The sequence below is a fragment of the Diplotaxodon limnothrissa genome, linkage group LG20 (genome assembly GCF_057381915.1).
Source record: "Diplotaxodon limnothrissa isolate DT_005_m linkage group LG20, D_limnothrissa_male_GT1.1, whole genome shotgun sequence".
NCBI classification, from domain to species: Eukaryota; Metazoa; Chordata; class Actinopteri; order Cichliformes; family Cichlidae; genus Diplotaxodon; species Diplotaxodon limnothrissa.
In genome coordinates, this window is record NC_140615.1 from 26,171,795 (window position 1) to 26,193,959 (window position 22,165).

Consider the following 22,165-nt stretch of genomic DNA (forward strand, 5'->3'; position numbering starts at 1 on the left):
ATAATGATACAAGGGAAGCACATCGCTATTCTGTTTCATCTTCATACATTTCCACTTTGCCACGAGGACCACAGCGGGCTGAAAATACAACTAAGTGACATAAAATCTCTGAGCTGTATGTGGAAATTTAATGAGAGGATATATCTTAAGATTTGATACCAGGAGCCTTTGAATCTGAAACTATGACACTGCAGAAAAGGTACGTAGAGTCACTTTTAGAAGAAAAATCTGGTCTAACGTTGTAGTGAAATGAACAGAGTTATTTATTTCACCTGTGACTGGTTTTATTACTTAAACTAAGTGTTTCTTCTTGGGGTTCATCAAGATGGCAACCACAACAAAATATCACCATCTTGGTATTGATACAATTAACATTTATGAATGTTAAAAAAATTTTTTAAAAGTCCAGCCAGGCTGTCCCAGCACACATGTCCATGCAGGGAAACCCACATTTTTATACCGTGTGGGTCCCAAACGGCACATTATATATATATATATATATATATATATATATAAGGAAATATCATACAGGAAATGTAGCTATTGTAAGATGAAACTACAGAAAATGCTTTATTACACTGTGAGAAATGTGAGTCTGAGAGACAGCGAATGATTCACAAGCTCAGTAAAATGGAAGTTAAACTGGATCTTATTGATATATTCTGCAAACGAACTCAGAAGTGAAAGTTATCAGGCCATATTGCATTTTCTAAGACAGACTAACTTATTTGATAGGATTGGAGGGGAACCACTGTGAACCTGTCTCTTGTTAGAGTGGGCAGCCCACAGTCAGGCCATACTAAGGACTGCCTCATTTGGGCCCATGTGTCCTTTGTTTCACACTGGTACTGGGGACCACAGTGGGCTGTCCACACTATGCATCTGCCCACAGTGGCTTCAGATGGGCCTCAAGGGGGGTATGCTTCCTGGGATGATAGTAACTTTTTCTGTATATGTTTGGTAGCAGTCTGCATCACTGTGCTATTAAGGCCAAATGTAAAATTAAAAAATAAAATAAAGATATTAAGTTCAGTAAAGAGGAAATGCAATTTGGGTGTCAACCAGTTTCCATATTGGATTTGGGAGACAAACAGCATTTTTAATTTTAAGATTAGACTTAAAACGTTCCTTTTTGCTAAAGCATATAGTTAAAGTGACCCTGAATCCTCCCTTAGTTACACTGAAATGGTCTAGGCTGCTGGGTCATTCCCATGATGCATTGAGTGTTTCTTCATCAGTCACCTTACTCACTATGTGTCTATACACCTCTCTGCATTTAATCATGACTTACTATTAATCTCTGGCTCTCTTCCACAGCATGTCTTTTGTCCCGTCTTATTCCCTTATCCCAACGGGTCGTGGCAGATGCTCACCCCTCCCTGAGCCTAGTTCTGCTGAAGGTTTCTTCCTGTTAAAAGGGATTTTTTCCTTCCCACTGTTACCAAAGCGCTTGCTCATAGCTCATACGATTATTGGGGTTTTCTGTTTTCTTTGTATTATTGTAGGGTCTTCACCTTACAAAGCACCTTGAGACAACTGTTGCTGTGATTTGGTGCTGTGTAAATAAAATTGAAATGAACTGAATGGAAGTGAATTGAATATTTGGTCATTGCAAGGCCCCTTTGAAATACAAATAGTCATGTATTATAAAGGTGGGTACTATAAAGTGTCCACTCACTGGACACTTTATAGTACTGCCATAATTTTTCATAGCACAGATTCAACAATGTGCTTGAAACAGTTATATTCTCAGATATTTGAACAGCTGAGCCAGGACAATCTGTGGTTAAATGTTGTTTAGGCCAAACTCTGATCCTACCATCAAAATGTAGCACTGAGACTTAAACTCATACAAGATTTAGTAAAAATAGTGAATACATACACCTGTGATATCATTTTGAAAATTCTACACTTCCTTCTCTAGTAATTGCATTCACAAACTTAAGCGTGCTCAATGGCTGCCCGGTGGGGTTACAGCAATACCCCATCAGCCTTTTACATTAGAGGAGTAAAAACAGCTCAACCAAATAAGCCATTTGTTTCTGTTTGAATCTTATCAGCTAATGTTCGTAAAGCAATCTACCTCAGCAGAAGAAATCATGATCAAATAGACCCAAGTTCTGCTATTAAGAAAATATACTCCACTCTTAGCAAGGTTTTAAAGCTATAAGCACCCTGATATTTTTTTATTCAACTGTATTTCACTTTAAGGACTGAGTTACAAAGAAAAACGATATATATCTTCTCTTTAGTGCTGTTATCATTCTATTCATTTTTTTCCCAGAAATATTTTCGCTTTCATAACTCTTGAAATACTAAATATTTAAAACGTCACATTTGCAATCGAGCCAGGCGTGAGACTGAAAGATCAGCTCAATCTAGCACGATTACAACTGGTCCCAGACACTACCTGACTGAGGCAGAGGGGAGAAAAGACGAGGGGGGATAGACACTCAGGAGAAGAGAGCGAGCACAGTGATAAGTGAGCTGGAGCATGTGGTAGTAGTGCACTAATCACAGTCTCCGGCTGAAGAAACACACAGGCGCCTCACAGGTTATTGAGAGATAATAGGATTCTCAAGGCTGCAGACACACAGCTAAAGACAGAGATGAAATTTGAAAATAAATAATGCAAAGTCATCCTGCTCTCTCCTCCTGTGTGTGTGTGTGTGTGTGTGTGTGTGTGTGTGTGTGTGTGTGTGTGTGTGTGTGTGTGTGTGTGTGTGTGTGTGTTGGAGTGTGATGTCTGTGCATATTGTGACTTCAGAGTAACTGTTCAGTGCAATGAAAAATGTCAATATAGGAACAGAAACAACCCCAGCTTTCAGAGATTGAGTAATGATTTGAAATTCCTAGCCACAGAATGGCAAACTAAAAATTCTGTGACACACCAGCGGCTCTCGTGAGTATTACCTTTAGATTTGGCACTTGTGGGAAATGGGAAAACTTTTGTAAATATGTGCATGAAAGTTAAATAGGCTTGATGTGAAGATGTGTGCTTCACTTTTATTCCAATACCGTAACATCGCCTTAATTAAAAGATTCTTTTCTGGATCCTCACACGTGTACATTTATCACTCTGTCCACAGTGTAGATGGCACAGCTTAGCTATGCAATAAACACTGTTTCAGCTGATGCCACAGCCCCCTCTACAGCCATTTCATAGCTGCAGGGTTGTCATCACTGTGATTGATCAAGGTCTTGAACAGCTGCTGGGCGCTGCTGTAAAATCACCCACTGTGGTAGGGCTTTAAGATCCCATTTTTGTATTTACTTTGAGCACTTTCTCCATGAACACCGTCTTACTTCCTGAAAATGACTGTAAGTCAAAGATAATTCACCAATTCAACTGGCACAGCTCTGTGATGGAGCATGGCAGGCAGACCGTCAGCTCTGGCAAGTCTTTAAATGAACTCCAAAGTGAATCTGTTAAACAGTAATAGTACGAGTGATAAGTCGCCTTGAGTGAATGTGATGATATTCCCGCGTGACATTAACATGCAAGGCGAGCTGGTTACGAAAGCTGGTCTGTGTTCCTGACCTGTGACACACTCCTCTTCCACACATTCACTTTCACCAGCAGCACACCCTGTGAAGCTGTCACTCATTCCCTGCCACAGTGACCTCTGTCAGGCCACTGTCACTTTTGGGGGACAGGGTTTTCATGCCGTCCACACACGAATTGTTTATTTATTTGTTAGTGTCTCTGTTTGCTGTTGTCTGTCTTCATTGTGCTTGTCTCAAGCGCTCCTAACACGCCCTTGGTGTCAGAGTCAGACGTCTTGTATTTTTACTCGCCACCTCTGGCTGCTTTCTTCTCGACTATCCATTGGCAGTGAGGTGTTGGACTTCACCTGTCAACAGACCCACTCTCTCCTTTCTGGAACTTTCTGGAAACTTTTTCACTGGCTCTCCTTTTCTAGATTGATACACGCTTCATCCTAGGGCTGATCGATATAACGATATATATCGGATGACGATATAAAAACGTGTATCATTTCATTTTACGCTATCGTTTGTTTCGTGGTGTCGCAAAATAAACTTTTTACGGCAATATTTTTTCATCGTTTTGATGGTCACTGTAGTGGCTATATTAATTTCTTAAAGTTCTCTCTTTCTCTTATATTTAATATAACCACACTACAGACGAACAAGCGCCTGTTTTTATGCGTTGTGGTTAGCAACAACGTAACACCATCGCGTGTCTGCTTGTTTATGTTCCACATAAACCTTTCACAATAAAGCTCAAGATCCTGTTGAGACTTTTCACAATAAACTGAATCACGTGAAAGAGCAGATTATTTACGGATGAGAAGTAAAAAAGAGCCGCCAGGTGCTAAATAATAGACCTCAGACTCAAACGTTAGAACAGGCTTTTCCCCGCAGCACGCCGTGTAATAAATACTCACAAAGAAAACGGCGGCCGTTACAACTTGTGTCTAAAAATGTATCGTTTCATGCATCGGTTAAAACACTCGACTCCAGCTACATGACGCGCAGCTGGAAACACTTCCCGCAAGTCGAGCTGCCCGAGATTCACAGAATTTACAGAAAATGTTACATTTTTGTGATTTATATCGTTATCAGACGATAGAATTCTTATATCGGGATATGAGATTTTGGTCATATCGCACAGCCCTACTTCATCCTAAAAGAAATGGTACATATTTATACAGCTTTTCAAAGTCTCTAAGAGAAGAGCACCATTCACCGTGTGGCATATGTCTTCCTGTTGTCCTATCATTTTTTATTAACCTTTAAGATATGTTCAGAAAACGATATTAGCTCCCGAGGTAGATATTTTGATATTTTGGTTTCACATGGGTACTGTAGCTAAAATTACACAAGTCAGAAGCTGTAAGCCCACTGGAGCCTCTAAAATGTTCAGTGGAGTATCTCAGCATCTTGAACTGGTCACTCAGCTGACCTTTCAAGTGAAATATGTTCAGACCTCAGTCTTCTGCTTCTTTCCTCCAACGCTGTCTGTGCCAAGTCAAGTGTCAAGCCAGTTACTCAACCAGCATTTTTAATCGCCTTATCCCTATCCCTTTTGTTAACTGAAGCTGGAGTTTTGATACCAATGCTGCTTGTTCTCCCTGTGCGTACATGGTTTCTCTTTGGTTATTCTGGCTTCTTTCTACAGTTCAGAAACATACATGTTGTGTTAATTAATGATTCTAAATCAGCTGTAGGTTTGAGTGTGACTGTGACTGTTTGTCTGTCTCTATGTGTTAACCCTGACTGGCGGCCTGTACAGGTTACAGCCCAACTTTTGCCCAGTGACAGCTAGGATAAGCTCCAGCCCCTCAGGCTATGCTGAACTGGATAAGCATTTAAGATAACAGAGTGACAGATAGGAAATAATCTGGTCATTATTTCTGAAGTTGACAGCATGTTTTCCCACAATCTGGTCATTAACTTATGAACAACAGCCTAAATCTGTACCCCTGTCTGCTTAACTCCTATGTATTGACACCATTTCCTAATGACAGCAACTGTCTTATTCTGCATTATCATCTATGAAGAAAAAATGCTTTAGTATTGGTGCATATTGGACAACATAAGGCCGATACCAGTTATATGTTATAGATCACTGTCAGCTTCTACTTCTGCTACTTCTCTGATTCCTCAAAGACAAAACATTTAAAAGCTTATTCCTCAAATGTTACAATCTTAACTCCTGATTAAATCAACCATGACCTATTCAGGGTTCTGGTGCTGACTGTTTTATGTCATTAAAGGCACCCAATAAATGTAAACACTTCATTAATAACAAAAAATTGAGATTTTTTTCTGTTACCATGACAAATAATTAGAAAACATAGGTAATGGCTTACTAAGATGTAATGATCTAAAATTCAATCTGAACAATGTATTGTTGTCCCCACATCCACTGCCAAGTCCTCCCTATGCAGATTGTCACACAATAATAACATGGGCATTATCACTTAGATGTAGAAGTGTGTGATTTGGGCTTCCTTGTTGAGATGCCTGACTAAAAAATCTCAAATAAAGAAACTAATATTTGCACTATTTTGCAAATTACTTTGAAGATGGTGTCATTCAACCAGAAAACAAAGCACCGTGAATGTTAGATTTTCAGAAAGATGACTCAAAAGGAATCTTAATGTTGCTTTTTCACAGGTTTTTAAAATAACGGTGAAATACGAGTGCTTCATTTTAAAGTCACTGCTTTGTTTAGCGTGCCTGAGGAAATCAGAGCCGACAGTTAGACATGTCTGTTTTATATATTTATGCTCATTTGTAGCAGATTCTTTTTTTACTCTTGTCTCACTGCTCAGTAGGTCCAAAAAAATACACGTGATGATCTAAATACAGATCACATCCTGCTGGATGATATCACGGTCAGCCTAACACTTGATAAATCACCCTGCTGAAAGAAATTTGCGTCAATGAAAACCCATTATTGAAAATTTGGATCTCAGGAGATAGCAGGTGAAGCAATTTAAGTGAATGTGAGCAGTATTTGTCTAGGGGCTCTGTGTGCAGTATTCATGATGGTATATTGCAGTATACATGATCTGAGTGTGTGTGTTTGTTTTCCTTTACCATAAATGTTGACTTCCAAACAGACACCAAGTCGACTCATGAAAAAGACTCTCCTGATCTGCACACTGAAGACACACAACAGGAGCTGGGTTCTGTTTTACAAAACAAAGTAAACTCAGTCTAGCTTTACTGAACTTAATCATCCTGAATAATCAGTGTTATAACTGGTTATTAATTGGCTGTGGTAAAACAAACTTTGTATAACATATAATAATCAAAAATCTCAGACTGAACAATAAGCCATAGTGTTACAGATTGTATATACTTCCTTAGTTTATACCCAGCCTTTTGTCCTTTTACTTATTGTGAAAGCATACTGGATTACTGCACTTCTTCCTTCTGCTCCACACCCTTATTTTTCTTATGCTGACTCATTGGCTGCCTTGGGGAGTTTCCCTTTAGTAACTGTCAACTTGAGAATAAAAAGTCATCTATACATGAAATATATTTTGCGTAAATGGCAGCAAAATATATAAATTTACACTTTGGTGTATGTCTTTTTCATTTAATTTAACTGGTTTTGTTTTACTGTCCTGTGGTATGACCTTTTCAAAGCAGACTTTAATACTTTAATAATAGTAAAATAAATCTGATAGGGGTTTCTCATCTCTGCAGCCAAATACAGATAGACAATCAGGACAACACACAGCAATGCATCAAGTTTCTTAACAAGAAGAAGAAGTTCATTGTGACTATATACAACCCTAAACCGAACCAGGCTGGAGCAAACACAGTGCAGAGGGTAATGAGTCTTATTATTTTCTCCCAACGCACAGGGTGTACACTTAACCTATCACCTCCTCCTGAGGTACGTAATGCAGCCCAGAATTCTAATGCTGTGATTTCCCACCTCTAAAAGTTTTTCATGTCAAGTGTTTGTGGAGGATGAATGAGAGTGAATGAAAAGAAAGGACGCTGTGTTTTATTCCACGTCTAAGAGGGATAAGAGGAGAATATTTTAAATGCCGCTACACCTGCAGCATTCACTCCATCTTCTTTAATTGTTTCACATCTGCACTCACGAGGACACCACATTCACTGAACACGTTCTGTGGAATCACAAGACTTTCACTGATCGAAGCACATGCCACCCTTTTAAACTGCTTAAAAACCAACTATGTACACTCTTGGGCAATTAATTGGTTCCTTCAGACTTGTAGTTGCCCTCTCAGCATTATACGAGGGAGGGAACTACATGACAGGTGTAAGGAGGTGCCTATACAGATCAGACATGTCCTAATTGTACTACTGTCACTTTATGTGTCAGTTTGAAGCAGCGCAGTAAGAACACACTATCAGACAGAGACTGGTCCTTATGGGAAATTATCCTTCCTTCTTTACACTGCTCATGGAAAGAAGCTTCAGTGGTGGGCTTGTACATTCTGTGAACACTTTTAAAACCTTTTAACCCAATCATTAACCTCATTTTGTTACTGAACTAACAATATCATTATTTCAGCGTCACAGAAATATGTAACTGAGACTGATAAAAATTAAAAAATTAAGTTAGACTTTCGGTAAAACTCATTAAAACAGTGGAAAGAATGATTTTAAAATTGATTTGCTATTTTTAACCATGTGACTTCAAACCTGCTTGAAGTATTGGACGTGACAGCACACTGAAAGCAGGCAATTACAGCATTACACACTCAATTCAATTCATGCTGACATTCATCACAGACAGAGTGAGACTGGAGAGGAGTTCATCCAGATGATGGAATGATATGACTCTACATAATGGACACAGGCAGTTTTATACAGGTAGTTTAATGAGATCTGGAATGTAGTCCAAGACAAGTCTCATAAAAAACGGCAGCACAAGCGCAAAATTTACCTGACAATAACTATTTTCTTGAAGAAATACATAGTTTCATAAACAATCCAGAGTTATTGCTGTCAGCAATTTACTTAAAAACGTCTTTGAAGTCAAGCCCTCATAACCAAGACCAGCTATTATAAAAGCACCCAACTGTATTTGCCTGTCAGCTATATGAATGATATGAATTTCAAGCACTGCAGATATTATTTTGTACAGAAAGAAACTTTGGAAGCAAATGTCTGCAGCTGTTTTCAAACACTTGCAAATGACACCTGACTGTGAGAAAAGGGCTGATGTTGCATTTGCATGAAATGACCCATTAATATGTAAAGTTCACCTGTGGGTTTTTCACCTGTGGAAATACTCTAAGTATAGCCAGCTCTGGTCCAGTTAATACAACCAGAAAAAAGTGGACTATTTTCACTTTCTGAATGTGATTTGAAATGTGAAGCAATGAGTGAAAACCACCTATAGCTTTAGTGAACCTTAGATACTGTAAGATCACACACTAAAGCAATTGATGAGCTATAGCTACATATATGATAGTGCCAGGCAGAGTGGAACAATCAGGTTTGGGTAACATTTAATTCTGTTGAAAGAGAAGGGAAAAACATATCTAGAGGTTATTAAACAATAAAACTGCTTCAGAAGACTTCACATTCTGCCTGTTCTGGTTGCTTAGTGAGTCAACATCCCACTCAGCCATGTAAAACTTGTTAGACCCACCTCTGATACATTCAGCACTGCTGCTTCGTGACCAGAAACCACATTAGGCTATACAGTATGTGCTCAGAAGAACCAGATGGGGTGATCCCACCCTCCTGAGCCCCATGACCTAAGGGTATTTAAGAAAAGCATGAATAGCCCACATCATGCTACAGCCCTCGTTGGCACACCATGGGAGATGTCCACATTTTATGATAAGATACTGACCGTTTATGTAATCATCTAAGAGAAGCAGTAAAAACAGTACATACTAAAATAAAATGAAAAAAGCACGGAATACACACAGAGACATATATATATTATAAACTAGTGCATTACACTCAAATGAATTTTGCAACTTTTAAAAATAAAGTTGTTCTTTTTTTCACATATTCATCACATAAATCTCACATAAATCCTGCCTTCTGTCAGTCTGTCATTGTTTGTTTGTTGTTGTTGTTGTTGTTGTTGTTGCTTTTGTTTACATTTCACTGCACACACACACACACACACACACACACACACACACACACACACACACACACACACACACGGATAGATAGATAGATAGATAGATAGATAGATAGATAGATAGATAGATAGATAGATAGATAGATAGATAGATAGATAGATATCGAGCAAAAGCTCCTATTGGCCGATCATTCACCACATCCAGTTGCGCACGACTTGGTGACATCAATAGGGACGAAGGATCCTGAAAAATTACTCCAGTGTTGGTGTGACGACAGTGACCGTTTCGTATAAATGCCGGGACGGAAAGTTATCTGCTCATACCTCTAGACTTGGCCTCTAAGGTCACCAACTGCTGCAAGCGACTGAAAGCAACTATTATCACTGCCGGTAGTGCCAGAAACTGGGGAAAGGACAATATTTTACCAGGTGAGGCTTTTAGACTAATCTCATTGGAAATGTAAATATGTCTGCTGGTTAAGGGTTGCTCTTTAATTGATCTGGATAGATCTCATGCATCATGTTTTATTCATATTTATTTGGTGAGACTTTAGAGTTCTCTTAGATTTCTTTGTAAAAACCAATCTTCAAAGCTGCTGCGATCTCAAAGCCTCAAAGGCTTGGTTAGCAGCTTTGCTAAAACTGGATTTCTCAAGATAAAAAATAAAAATAAAAATTGTACTTAAAAAATTATATTCAAAAACGAAACGTCTGGTCCCAAAATTGACTTAAATACAGTGGCGCAGAGTAGACTAATATTGTTTCTGTTTAATATTTCCTATCTGCCGTGATCTGTTTCAGACGAAAAACTAAATTACCATGAAGTCGACATGTCTGCTTATCCTTGCATCTCTAACGGTCTGCAACTTGATGGTGTCTGGAGGACAGAGCATGTCTGCTGAGGATGAGACTGACCGAAAGACCATAGACGACATTATTTTAGAGAGAGCAGAGACTCTCCTGTTACGGTCCATTCTCAAAAAGCTGCAGGATGAAGACGGAAGAAATGGTGCGTAAAACATATGTTATTTTCTGAGTTAAGAAAATGTCATAAAATCTTATTTCATACGATACTGATACTTCGGGTATATCTTAGATGTACCTGAAAGTTGCAGCACATTCTCAGTAGTTTACAGTTTCGTGCGCACTTTTCAGGTATCATTTGGAGACATTTTGTTTAAGTAATTGCTAAACAGTTAACATCGGCAATGCAAGAGAATATGTCTCCTTTATAATTAAAAAATAAATAAATAAATAATCAAAGAAACAGGTCGACTATCTGCGCACGCGGTAGAGAGAAACCGGGTTTTTATCAGTGACTTCTGAAACATTTAAGAGCCACTTTCCTCTCTTGTTTTCTTCCAGACGGCTATTACTCTCAGCCAGAATGGGTGACAAAACGACAGCACCCTGGTAAGAGATATAGTGATGATTTGGAGAAGCGGCAGCATCCAGGAAGGAGAGAAGAGGACGAGGATGAACAGTACTTTGATGTTCAAAAAAGACAGCACCCGGGCAAGCGCGAAGATGAAACGCACTCTTTCCTAGAGCTGCAGAAAAGGCAGCACCCGGGAAAGCGCTCCACGGCGGGTCACAGTTCTGACAACCCCATCCTCCTGCTCAGTGAACTTTCAAAACGGCAACACCCAGGCAAGCGTTACCTGGTGCTGCACAGCAAACGCCAGCACCCAGGTAAGCGTCTTCTAGAGGATGAGGACGGCGACAGTGACGGGGATGCGGACGCGGATGGAGAAGAAGACCTCGCTGAGATGGAAAAGCGTCAGCACCCTGGGAAACGGTTTTGGGATAACTCGAGTCCGGATTTAGGCACAAACAGTCCGTGTGACGTTTTGGACCCTGCGAGCTGCAGCAAGACCAGCCTGCTGCTCGACTTTTTAGACAACGTTAACAAGGGCCACGGTGAGGAGAAGAGACAACACCCGGGTAAAAGGTTTGCACCGGATGAGGATTTAGTGGATGGAGAGTAGATTAGACAGGAGTGCGTATTTCGCTGTGTTGTAAACAAATAAATGTACAAATTAAATGACCACAATGAATTATAAAAAATGAAAAAAAGATCATTAAACCTTTTGTGCCACCGCTTGTTCTTTTGAAGACATTTGAGACATTACCGCAAGCCATTTGTCTGACATTTTCTTGGAGAGCTCATGCGTAATTGCCATCCAAACTTTGGAATAACTATTTAGCTGTACAGACGTTTTTGTTTTGTTTTTTCAGAAGGGTTGGGGCCATATGTTGATCTTTTAATAGCTATCGATATAAATAACATGAGATTATTTATTCTTACATTGAGGCAGATGATTAAAACATTAGTCAGATGGTTTTAGCGATGTTGCCTCTGTGAGGCAACAGGCGCTCGTCAGTTCAGCTTGTGTTAAGATCAAATTAAAGTGTCTATGTTTACACATAAAAGCTCCCTCCACTGTTCGATTAGCGTTTCATTATTTTCTACTCATGTAAAATATAATGAATATCACAGCAAATAAATTGTGTCACTGCTTATTTTTCTACATTACTGCATGGTTTACGTAATTTGAAGCTAATGTTATAAATTAAAAGCTGCCATTGCCTTAAAGTCAGCCACCAATGTTTTTGTTGGACAATAAACGCATTGGTAAAAACGTATGGTTTGCTTTAGTTCCAGCAAATGCAATGCTTCATGGTGCACCATTAAACTGTTGATTCAACACAAGCCTAATTAGTATGTAGTCCAAAGTAGTCACCCTGCCTAAGCCTCTTAGAGAATGATTTATGCAGTTCAGTAACAGACAGAGTGTGTCAGATATCCACTCCCCAGCTTAATTAGGCTCATTCCATCAGAGCCTTGGGAGCAGCTGTCCACCAGCCTGATCAATATGCAAATTATTCATCAAGCATGTGAGTTAACGATGGAGACCTAATATTGGAGATGTTTCGCCGAACACTCACAACTCTAGCAGAAGTGCCAGTGGACTGGCAAAGTGTTTATTATATAATGTTTATTATATAATGAGCTACACACACACACACACACACACACACACAGAGAGAGAGAGAGAGAGAGAGAGAGAGAGAGAGAGAGATAGATAGATAGATAGATAGATAGATAGATAGATAGATTCTATTAGTGTTTGCATCACTTTTTGTCTATGAGCCCTTCCAATAAAACGGCTTGTGAGCCACCAGGACAGGCTGTGCTCTTGGTGCCAACAGTGATAATAAGTAATTTAACTAAATAAATTATTATTTCTTTTTTTTTAAAGTTATAAATGCTTAAAAAGAATATTAAAGAATGTTCTCTTGAAAAAGAAAATCAAAAATTAATATTTGCACAATATATCATTTTGTGAAGCCCATGAGACAGGTCGAAACTGAGATGGGAGTCCATACTATTCACCTATTCTCCGTGGATTGCTTCGTACCCTCTTGTCAATAAATGCCAGTCAGCTAAGTGCACACTCCAAGAATCCTTTAAACTGTGTTTTAACGAGTGAAAAAATGCTGTAGGATAAAACTAGGGACCTGTAGCTTATACAAACTGAAACTGGATCAAATAAAGGTTCTAGGGTTACACAGTACAGCTGGATTCACCTTAAGGCTCGTAGTTGCAGTTAATGAAGCTGGCCAAACCCAACCACACATCCCAACCACAAAAAACACACCCTTAGTTATCCAGCCTTGAATTTTTCCCATCACCCTCCATCGGGAATGACAAACTGTTGTTAGAGTTAAAAAATGGTTTGTTTACGGTAGCAGTGCAGGTTTGCACAAAATACAGACAACCAAAAGTTGGATATAATAAATATGTACTTACATTGCGGAGAACTTTCCTGATGGAGCGCCAACCGCAAAATCAAGTTTTGTCCCTCCTCTCCTTCCATACCGACTGGATGTCAGTCACATGACCAGGCAGGGCTGCTGGCGCTGCTGTTGTGCTTCTGTCAGTGAAAACTCGAACTGTCAACAACACAGCTACTGTCGGGCTCATTTGTAGGCTAAGTGCAGATTTTTTTTTATCGCGTCCAATAGTCAGTAGGCATTTGTTTGCTTTTGTGCAGTTGGAAGTTTGTTAATGTCGCGTTTTCGAACAGCTTGAGGGGAGAAACGATTGCAAAAGAAGGCGAGAGCAGCTGCTAGCTTTCTCCTGCTAACGCCACATCCTCTGTGTGGTATAACGGCGCCCAAAGTTAGCCTAAATAATAAACAATAAAGGTAAGTCCTTTCATGGCTCGTATCCAGCTATCACTTAGTAAAACACCTCTGGTATGCAGCTAGGGAACCCAATACTTCCCGTCCAGTTAAGCGTTTTTTCCCGTTAAATGCGTGGGTCGACTTAAGCTAAGTTCAGCTATTATAATGCAGTTGTAATAGTAATTTATCTGAATGTGCATAATAGTATTCTAATCAATATTATTACCTTAAATGTAAGTATTAATTAATGTATTAATGTTTTTTAAGATGTTCAATACTCAGAGGAATGTATTTTTGTTTTTTAAGCAGCTTAAAATTGAGTTAAGTCAACACTTATGGATCATTCAAGCATACAAACATTCTCTCTTCTCAGACCAACAGTTTTGGTTTTGGTTCTGATTCAGATCATTATTTTATATGGAGGAGCCCCACGGAGAGGTATAATAGTGTCTAAAACCATGATTATGGGCTGCATTTCAGCCAGCTGTGTTGGGGATGTTGGCAAAATTGAATGAATCGTGAACTCAAAAAAGCATCACCAGATTCTGAGCCACCATGCAATAGAATCTGGAAAGCGTGTGATTGGCAGTGGGTTCATTTTTCAACATGACAGTGATCCCAAACACACACCTCTAATGCAGTAAAAGCATACCTGGATAGAAAAACACACACTGTCACACTATCAATCGTGGATTTGCCTCTGAAGAACTTGGACGTTAACAGTGTTGAAGCAGTGTGGGGGTAATTTTGACAGAGAATAGAACAAAAGACAGCCAACATACAAAGAAGAGCCTTGAATTTCTTTTAAGAGGCGTGGAGAAAAATTCCCGAAGATGACCAAAAAAATTAAAAGAGCGTTTGCCTAAGAGAGTTCATCCTGTATTGAAGAATAAATCTGGTCATAACAAATATTGACTTACAAGCTTGTTAGAATTGTACAAACTACGTTTTTGCATTGCAAATATAAAGAAATTATCGGTGGCTCAAGTCTTTTGTTCAGTATTGTATGTGGCCTCAGTGTACTTCTCTCATTCCTCAGTATCCTGGGATTTTCTCAGGCATTATGGAGCTACTGTGGGGTAGGTTGCACGCCCCATGAGATGTGGACCGAAGTGAGAACGTGCCACTTTGCACCCCCTCTGCAGCAGCACTGACACTTGTTGTCATGGCCTCCAGCTACCCGCCCCCCTTTGAGGGCACAGGTGAAGTAAAGGAGGGTTTTCTTTGCCCACTGTGCCTAAAGGACCTCCAGTCATTCTACCAACTCCAAGACCACTATGAAGAGGAGCACTCTGGAGATGACCGCCATGTTCGGGGACAGCTAAAAAGTTAGTAGCAGATTCTGTGTTTTACTCTTTGGCTACAGGGCTAATTTACTCCTGTTGTGTTCTAAAGACACAAAATCGTACAGTGTACTGTCTAGTCTGGAAAAAAAGGGCTTTTGAAAGGAAACCTATTATTATTCATTTTAAGTTTAGTATTATGGGAGTTCGCCTTGTAATCGGAAGGTTGCCGGTTCGAGCCCCGGCTTGGACAGTCTCGGTCGTTGTGTCCTTGGGCAAGACACTTCACCCGTTGCCTACTGGTGGTGGTCAGAGGGTCCGGTGGCGCCAGTGTCCGGCAGCCTCGCCTCTGTCAGTGCGCCCCAGGGTGGCTGTGGCTACAATGTAGCTTGCCATCACCAGTGTGTGAATGTGTGTGTGAATGGGTGGATGACTGGATATGTAAAGCGCTTTGGGGTCCTTAGGGACTAGTAAAGCGCTATATAAATACAGGCCATTTACCATTTACCATTATTATTTGTGGACCCTGCTAGTGTGACTAGTCACAAGTTAAACGTATTCTTGTTTATCTTATACTGGGTCTTGGGTCAGCTAGAAGTTTATCCTTTGTTAGAAGTGAAGAATTTAAGCTTAGATTCCTCTAAGAGTGTGGATGAGTCTTATATGGTCACTACAGGAGCTGTGTGCTGCAGATGAACATATTAAGTACATCTCATTTACATCATACAGAGCCAATAGTAGAAAAAAATATCTAGAGTCTGATCATGTGGCTTGTAGGGGATATATATATATACACACACAATTTACATATAAAAGGAGAAGTATAAACAGTGCAATTGAATATAAGAATACTGCTGTACTGGATTATAGGAAATTGCTGTCAGGATGAATTTGCAGTCCGTGTTGGCTGCTGCAACTTTCTACATAATAGGAATATGATTGAATTATGAAAAGGCCAGAAGGATGCATGCGCAGGTTGGCTTCATTTGCATATTAATAGTACTGTAATGAACTTGAAAATAGAAAAACATGATAACAACAATCACATGTTGAAAGATGGATGAATAAACTGAAAATGTGGTCATTATAAATATTAACTCTGGATCAGCGTAAGAATCACAGTTTCAGGATACATTTACGCACTGTTTCATTGTACGTATTGTCTCACTGTTTTCAGGTTTGGTTCAGAAAGCAAAGAAAGCCAAAGATAAACTGCTGAAGAGGGATGGGGACGACAGACCGGATACTGGCAGTTATGAGTCCTTCTACTATGGTGGAGTGGACCCATACATGTGGGAGCCTCAGGAATTGGGTGAGACTGCAAAACCTGTCATCTGTAGCACTGCTAACCAACAATATTTGTTAATGCAAGACACTAAAAAAATATTTTTCTTTTGCTTTTTAGGAGTAACCAGAAGTCATCTGGACTTGTTTAAAAAGCACCGGGCAGCCAGGATAGATCATTATGTCATTGAGGTCAACAAGCTCATCATTAGACTGGAAAAGGTTTGCTTACATTACCTCATTCAGACAATTTATTTTCTTCTGTTGCTGGAAATAAATTTGCAGCTCATTTACCATAAACTATGATGTTTTAGCTGACATCATTTGACAGAGCCAACTCAGATGCTGCTAAGATCAGAGGTTAGAGTTTTCATTATAACTCTGAATATTCTTTACATATGTAACTGTGCTTCATAAAATATTTTAAATAATAAAAATGTATCCCTCTTTGTAGCCATTGAGAAGTCTGTAGTGTCATGGGTGAATGATTCAGACGTACCGTTTTGTCCCGACTGCGGAAACAAGTTCAACATACGTAACAGACGGCATCACTGTCGCCTCTGCGGGTCCATCATGTGTAGGAAGTGCATGGAGTTTGTTCCCTTACCCCTGGCCCGTAAGCATGAACAAATACTTGGGAAATACAGAAAACTGTCAGATCTCAAAAGTCTCTCTATAAGTGTCATAATGCTGCATGTCTTTTTTATTTAACCTTCAACAGAGAAGCTTATCGCTGGGACTCGAGAAGCACTGTGTGTACCCGGAAGTCCCAGTCAGTCCCAGTCTCCACCAGCGGGAGGTGGCAGCAGCGGGATGGGCTCTAGGAGAGGCAGCATCAGCAGTTTGAGCAGTGTAACCTCCATGCTGGAGGAAAAGGATGATGAAAAGATTCGCTGCTGTCACCACTGTATGGACACACTTCTGAAGAGACAGCAGAAGTTAGAAGAGAAGGACCATGTGCCAGATATAGTGAAACTTTATGAGGTTAGTTTATCACTTTAATTCCTAATGTGAAGATCAGGTTCTTTATCTGTTCCCATTTGCATTGCGGTCGATTCTAAGAATTGTTTTGCAACCTCTCGAGTTTGCTTTGTTCTATCCTTCCTGTCATTTAATGTGTTTCTTGTGGAGCTTCCTGTTGTTTACTTGCTTTGAATTTGTCTTCCTGACAGAGGCTGAGGATGTGCATGGAGAAGGTGGATGAAAAGGCTCCAGAGTATATCCGAATGGCTGAGTCTCTCAAGTAAGCCACATTTAAAAAGTACTTCTTCATACTTTCTTATAACAGCTGCTTATTTTTCAGTTTGGAGAGATGGTTTTAGTACTTGCTGTCATCTGTACACTTTTATAGTGCTGGAGAAACCACTTACAATCTTGACACTGCTGGTGGGTTAAGACTGGAAGTCCAGAAATACTATGAACTCATCGATGCTCTGAGGTATATGGCAGTCATGACTGGCAGCTTCAAAATGAAACTTTTGTCGTGTTTGCCAACTATGCCATTATTAAAGATTAAATTGGCTTCTTTTCTTTTTAGTAAGAAGATCTTAACACTAGGACTGAAGGATGATCCACAACCACATCCGAAGGTGCTCCAGCTACAGAAAATGATCCGTTATACCGCCACGCTGTTTGTCCAGGTCAGGACAACTTCCACTCATACATAAAAACACAATTTGATTTGATTTGATATACCTTTATTAGTCCCACAAGGGGAAATTTCAAGGATGGATGAAGAAACACAATGTTTCTTCATCCATCCTTGTAATGAAATTCTGGAGGAATGACCACTTTCCTGTACTTCAGCCAGCAGCTAAACTGCAGGAAAATTAATTAACTGCAGGCTTATAATAAAATTTGAAATAATGAGGTCAAAGAATGTAGAAGTGATCTCTATGAGCACAAAAGCTCCGTCTTCAGGCTGCTCTAAACACAGTTCCTCTTGGCTCTATATTATGCTTAGTTTGATTATCTCTCATGTGGTCAAAGTGGGCATAGAAGACCCAACCATCTTCTGCTCAAACCTTCTGTTTGAATGAGTAAACCAATCAGAAGAAAGTTGGCCTGAAGGGGGGTGGAGCTAAAATGGCTTGGCTGCACTGACATGGCCCAATATAAGATAACTAAAAGTTATTTCAAACTTTGAATCATTCAACGCTCCAAGATAGCAGTAGCTAGAAATAAGAGTAACAGGGTTCTCTGTAGTATGACTATCATATACCAGAAATGATTTAACTGTATCAGTGTTTTTACTGTAATCTTAAAGGGATAGTCCATATAAAATCAGTTCATGACCTGTAGCACATTTTGCCTATTGCCATGTTCTTATCAGTATTACTTTACAGGAGTTCACTGATAATGAGCAACCTGCCAAGTCTGTAAAATCTGTTTCTGCTTCAGTCATCATATTGTATGTTGAGCTGATGAAAGTCTGCTGTTGTAAACAAAGCTTTTCATTGAGAGAAAAATGTGTTGTACCACAAATATAATATGCTATATGTGCTGTAATGTTGTCTGGGGCTGAAATTTTTAAGAGCAGCATGTTTCCGTTTATCATTGCATTACAGTACATTTACACATTGTTTCTGCAACATATCTTCATCCTGGAATTCTTTATTTGTATGAATCTGCCCATTCTTTGTGTCTTCTGTTTCAGGAGAAGCTGTTAGGTCTGATGTCTTTACCCACTAAGGACAAATATGAAGAGCTGAAAGAAAAGAGGAAACGGGAACAAGAGAAGAGACTGCAACAAGAAAGACTGGTACGATTGTGTTCCTGTATGTTGTTACTATTATTTTTTTCCGCTGGACAGATGTGGCTAAATGTGTTAACCTTCATGTGATTCCTGCTCAACAGGCAGCACAGGAGGCTCTGAAGAGGAGGCAGGAGAGACAGGAAAGAAGCCGTCCACCTGTGAATGCCAATGGAGAGCTGCCACAGGCCCCCAGAGAGCCACGAATTACCAAAGCTGGTGGTTGGCTTCCCTCCGCGGACTCCGTCCACACACGTGGCGAACTGGAAGACCCCCTTCTGCAGCAGATCGAGAACATTCAGTCATTCCTTCGTCAAGCTCGGGAGGCTCAGAGAACAGACGAAGTAGCCATGTTAGAGGAGAACTTGCGCCAGCTGCAGGATGAGTATGACCAGCAGCAGACCAGTATTGCTCTTGCGCTCTCAGAAAAGCTTGCTCAAGAGGAGAGTTTGCAGCAGGGGGAGCTGCATCGCTTGAAGACCTGGGAAAGGGAGGAGAAAGAGCAATGGAGCTCCGCTGTAAACTCCTTCGAGCCATCCTATAAATGGGAGCGGTCTCTAGATATCACTCCAACTGGAGGTCACCAGGGAGAGGAGGACATACCAGCAGAGGAGCTGACTCCTAAGGCAGAAAGAAGTCCTCCGTCTTTTAGAGCATTCCCTGCTCTCACAAGCCAGGAGGAGTCTCCCCCAAGGTTGAGAAGCTTAGGAGGCCATGTAACGCCTCCTGGCGGTGAAGGCCAGAATAACACCTCCCTTAACCCCTTTGAAGAGGATGATTCCACACCCACCGAAGATGATCCATCCAATCCGTTCTTTGAGGACATCAAGAAGGACCACAAAGAGGTAACCAACGGAAAGAAAGAATACAACCCCTTTGATGAAGATGAAGATGCAGAGGAGGACAAACAGGCTGAGACTGTTTCACGCAACCCCTTTGAGGATGATGACACAGATGAAGGTAACCCATTCCTAGAGGCTTCAGGAAATTCTCCAGAAGTCTCGACTAACCCATTTGACGGGGATGACAAAGATGAGGTCTTGCCGGATGTGGACATGATAGAGGAGGAGCTGCTGCTACAGCAGATAGACAACATTAGGGCCTACATCTTTGATGCAAAGCTCAGCGGGCGTCTCGATGAGGTTGACCTTCTGACACAGAACCTAAAAGAGCTACAGAAAACCCTCCAGGAGCAGAAGAATAAGAATAAGAAGCACTGACACATTTCCCTCAAAATCCTCCTGATCACCTGCTACTTACCAAGTCCCACAAGGTTAGCTCACTTAATGCGACTTCTGAGCCCACAGAATTTAATTTGTGTGAGGTCTGCTGTATCACAAATGAAGTTCATGCCACAACAAAAATACATACAAGACTTCAGTAGTCATTTCCTGAATTTCCAAACATCTTCTTAGGCTTCCTTGCCTGTTTAGGTCAAGGGCTCAAATCTAATGCACATGTACAATTTTAGAGCACTGTGAGTAAAAGTGAATTTGTTTAGGCATGTCTGGAGCTATTTGCCCAGCTGTAAAAATGCAAACATGAACAAATGAAGATAAAACAATGTCACTTTTAACAAATGTTAAATGAGACAGTCAGATGGTTCTTCAGTAGAAGCTCTGAACAAAGTCAAAACGCTGCCATAGCTGCAAAGCTATAAAGATGAGCTCACACATCCTATCATAGCACTGCACTCCTATAGCACTGGCAGACCTGTGATGACCCCCCCCGATCAAAAAAAGATACTACAGAAACACAGTGCTTCTTCTACCTTATTAAAACCTGCTGCCTACATGAAGCACAGTTCAACTTGAGATTTGGGTTTGTAGTTGGTAACTGACTACAGTTTTTTCAGAAACTACTCCGCTCTCTCTGGAGAAATGGCTTTAAATGTCTTAAATTTGCAGACTTTAATGTGTAAAATCTGTTTCATTGATGTTTGAAGTCTTGTATTGGTGCTTCATTCTGTAGTAATTGTACTTCCTGCTTTTCATTTATCCCTTAGCAAAGAGCTAAAGCGCACATTATTTTACATCCAACTTTCCCACAAATAACTCAGTCCAAATGACCATGTTATTATCAAACAAGAAGTGGAATTTAACACTTACTACAAAATTTGGGGAGCCCAGTGTTTGAAGGAAAGAGATTATTTGACAAAGTTGTTATTAGTGTTTGAATTATAATTTTAGTCAATACGCCTGGACCAATTAGATTTGTAAGCGTAGTTAAAGATGCATTGCACAGAATTAAACCATGTATGTGGCCTGCCACTAAAAAAAAGTGTAGCTTAATGTTACACTGACTAGCAAACGTTTTAATTACAATTGTTGCAGTCAGCCAGTTAATTAACTCTTAAACTAAATGAAGGTGTCAAACCCGACTTTTTCATTCCCAAAATCTTCAGTTTATTGCACCTGCTATGTCATCCAATAAATATGCTGCATCTTATATAACAGGGAGCCAAAAAAAAAGGCTTCCTCAACCTGATGTTTTTTTGTTTTTGTTACAGTACAGGAATTTTGGCTGCACGTGTGTGTTGTTCAGCTGGTAGCCCGGCATGTCGGACATCACAGCTAAGATCTGTATGTTCGGCTTGTTATCTGATCACTAGTTTCACCTGAAATGTCCATTCAGAGTTCATCCAACCAGTTCACCCAGCAGGTACGAAACACTATTTGCCAAGGGACACTGTAGGCATAAAACATCTAAAGTTCACTGAAGTTCCATTGTGTAAGGAAGTCATTCATATTTGTTAAGTCTAAATAAATTCTTAGGTTAATTTCTTTTTCTTGGTCAAACATATATTAACACTACATGAATGCCAGCAAGTATTATCACCTTGAGTGCTGCTCTGCCGGTCCTAACATGACTCTCTTTTTGTGCTTTCAGTCTCCTCGTAGAGTTTTTTGTGTTTGTAACATCTGCAGAAAATTTTTAGCAAAGCACGTGACCACCCTTAATGTTTTGACAGTGTGAATAACACAAGGAGATTCATTAATATTAATTGCTGATCTTTATCTTTGAAAGTAATTTAACATCTCTGCATTTAAATGAAAATATTTGAAATGGACACAGCGATTTAGAAATGTT

General features: G+C 40.0%; 2 protein-coding genes across 3 annotated transcripts; both read left to right on the plus strand.

The window, feature by feature from the left end:
- Positions 1-10,384: 10,384 nt before the first annotated feature.
- Positions 10,385-11,553, plus strand: trh (thyrotropin-releasing hormone). Its single transcript, XM_085344777.1, has 2 exons — positions 10,385-10,574; positions 10,931-11,553. The coding sequence occupies exons 1-2, from the start codon at positions 10,385-10,387 to the stop codon at positions 11,551-11,553; spliced, it is 813 nt and encodes a 270-aa protein (XP_085200903.1).
- A 1,935-nt stretch (positions 11,554-13,488) lies between these two features.
- Positions 13,489-22,140, plus strand: rbsn (rabenosyn, RAB effector). 2 transcript variants are annotated; one of them, XM_085344095.1, is made up of 12 exons: positions 13,489-13,777; positions 14,796-15,084; positions 16,217-16,351; positions 16,445-16,545; positions 16,638-16,683; positions 16,778-16,939; positions 17,045-17,307; positions 17,496-17,566; positions 17,675-17,761; positions 17,861-17,963; positions 18,980-19,084; positions 19,180-22,140. In XM_085344095.1, exons 2-12 carry the CDS (start codon positions 14,922-14,924, stop codon positions 20,293-20,295), a joined length of 2,352 nt encoding a protein of 783 aa, XP_085200221.1. In that variant the 5' UTR covers positions 13,489-13,777; positions 14,796-14,921; the 3' UTR covers positions 20,296-22,140. The 2 variants fall into 2 exon arrangements, with proteins under 2 accessions (XP_085200221.1, XP_085200222.1); XM_085344096.1 differs by having other exon boundaries at positions 14,815-15,084.
- The last annotated feature ends 25 nt before the right edge of the window (positions 22,141-22,165 follow it).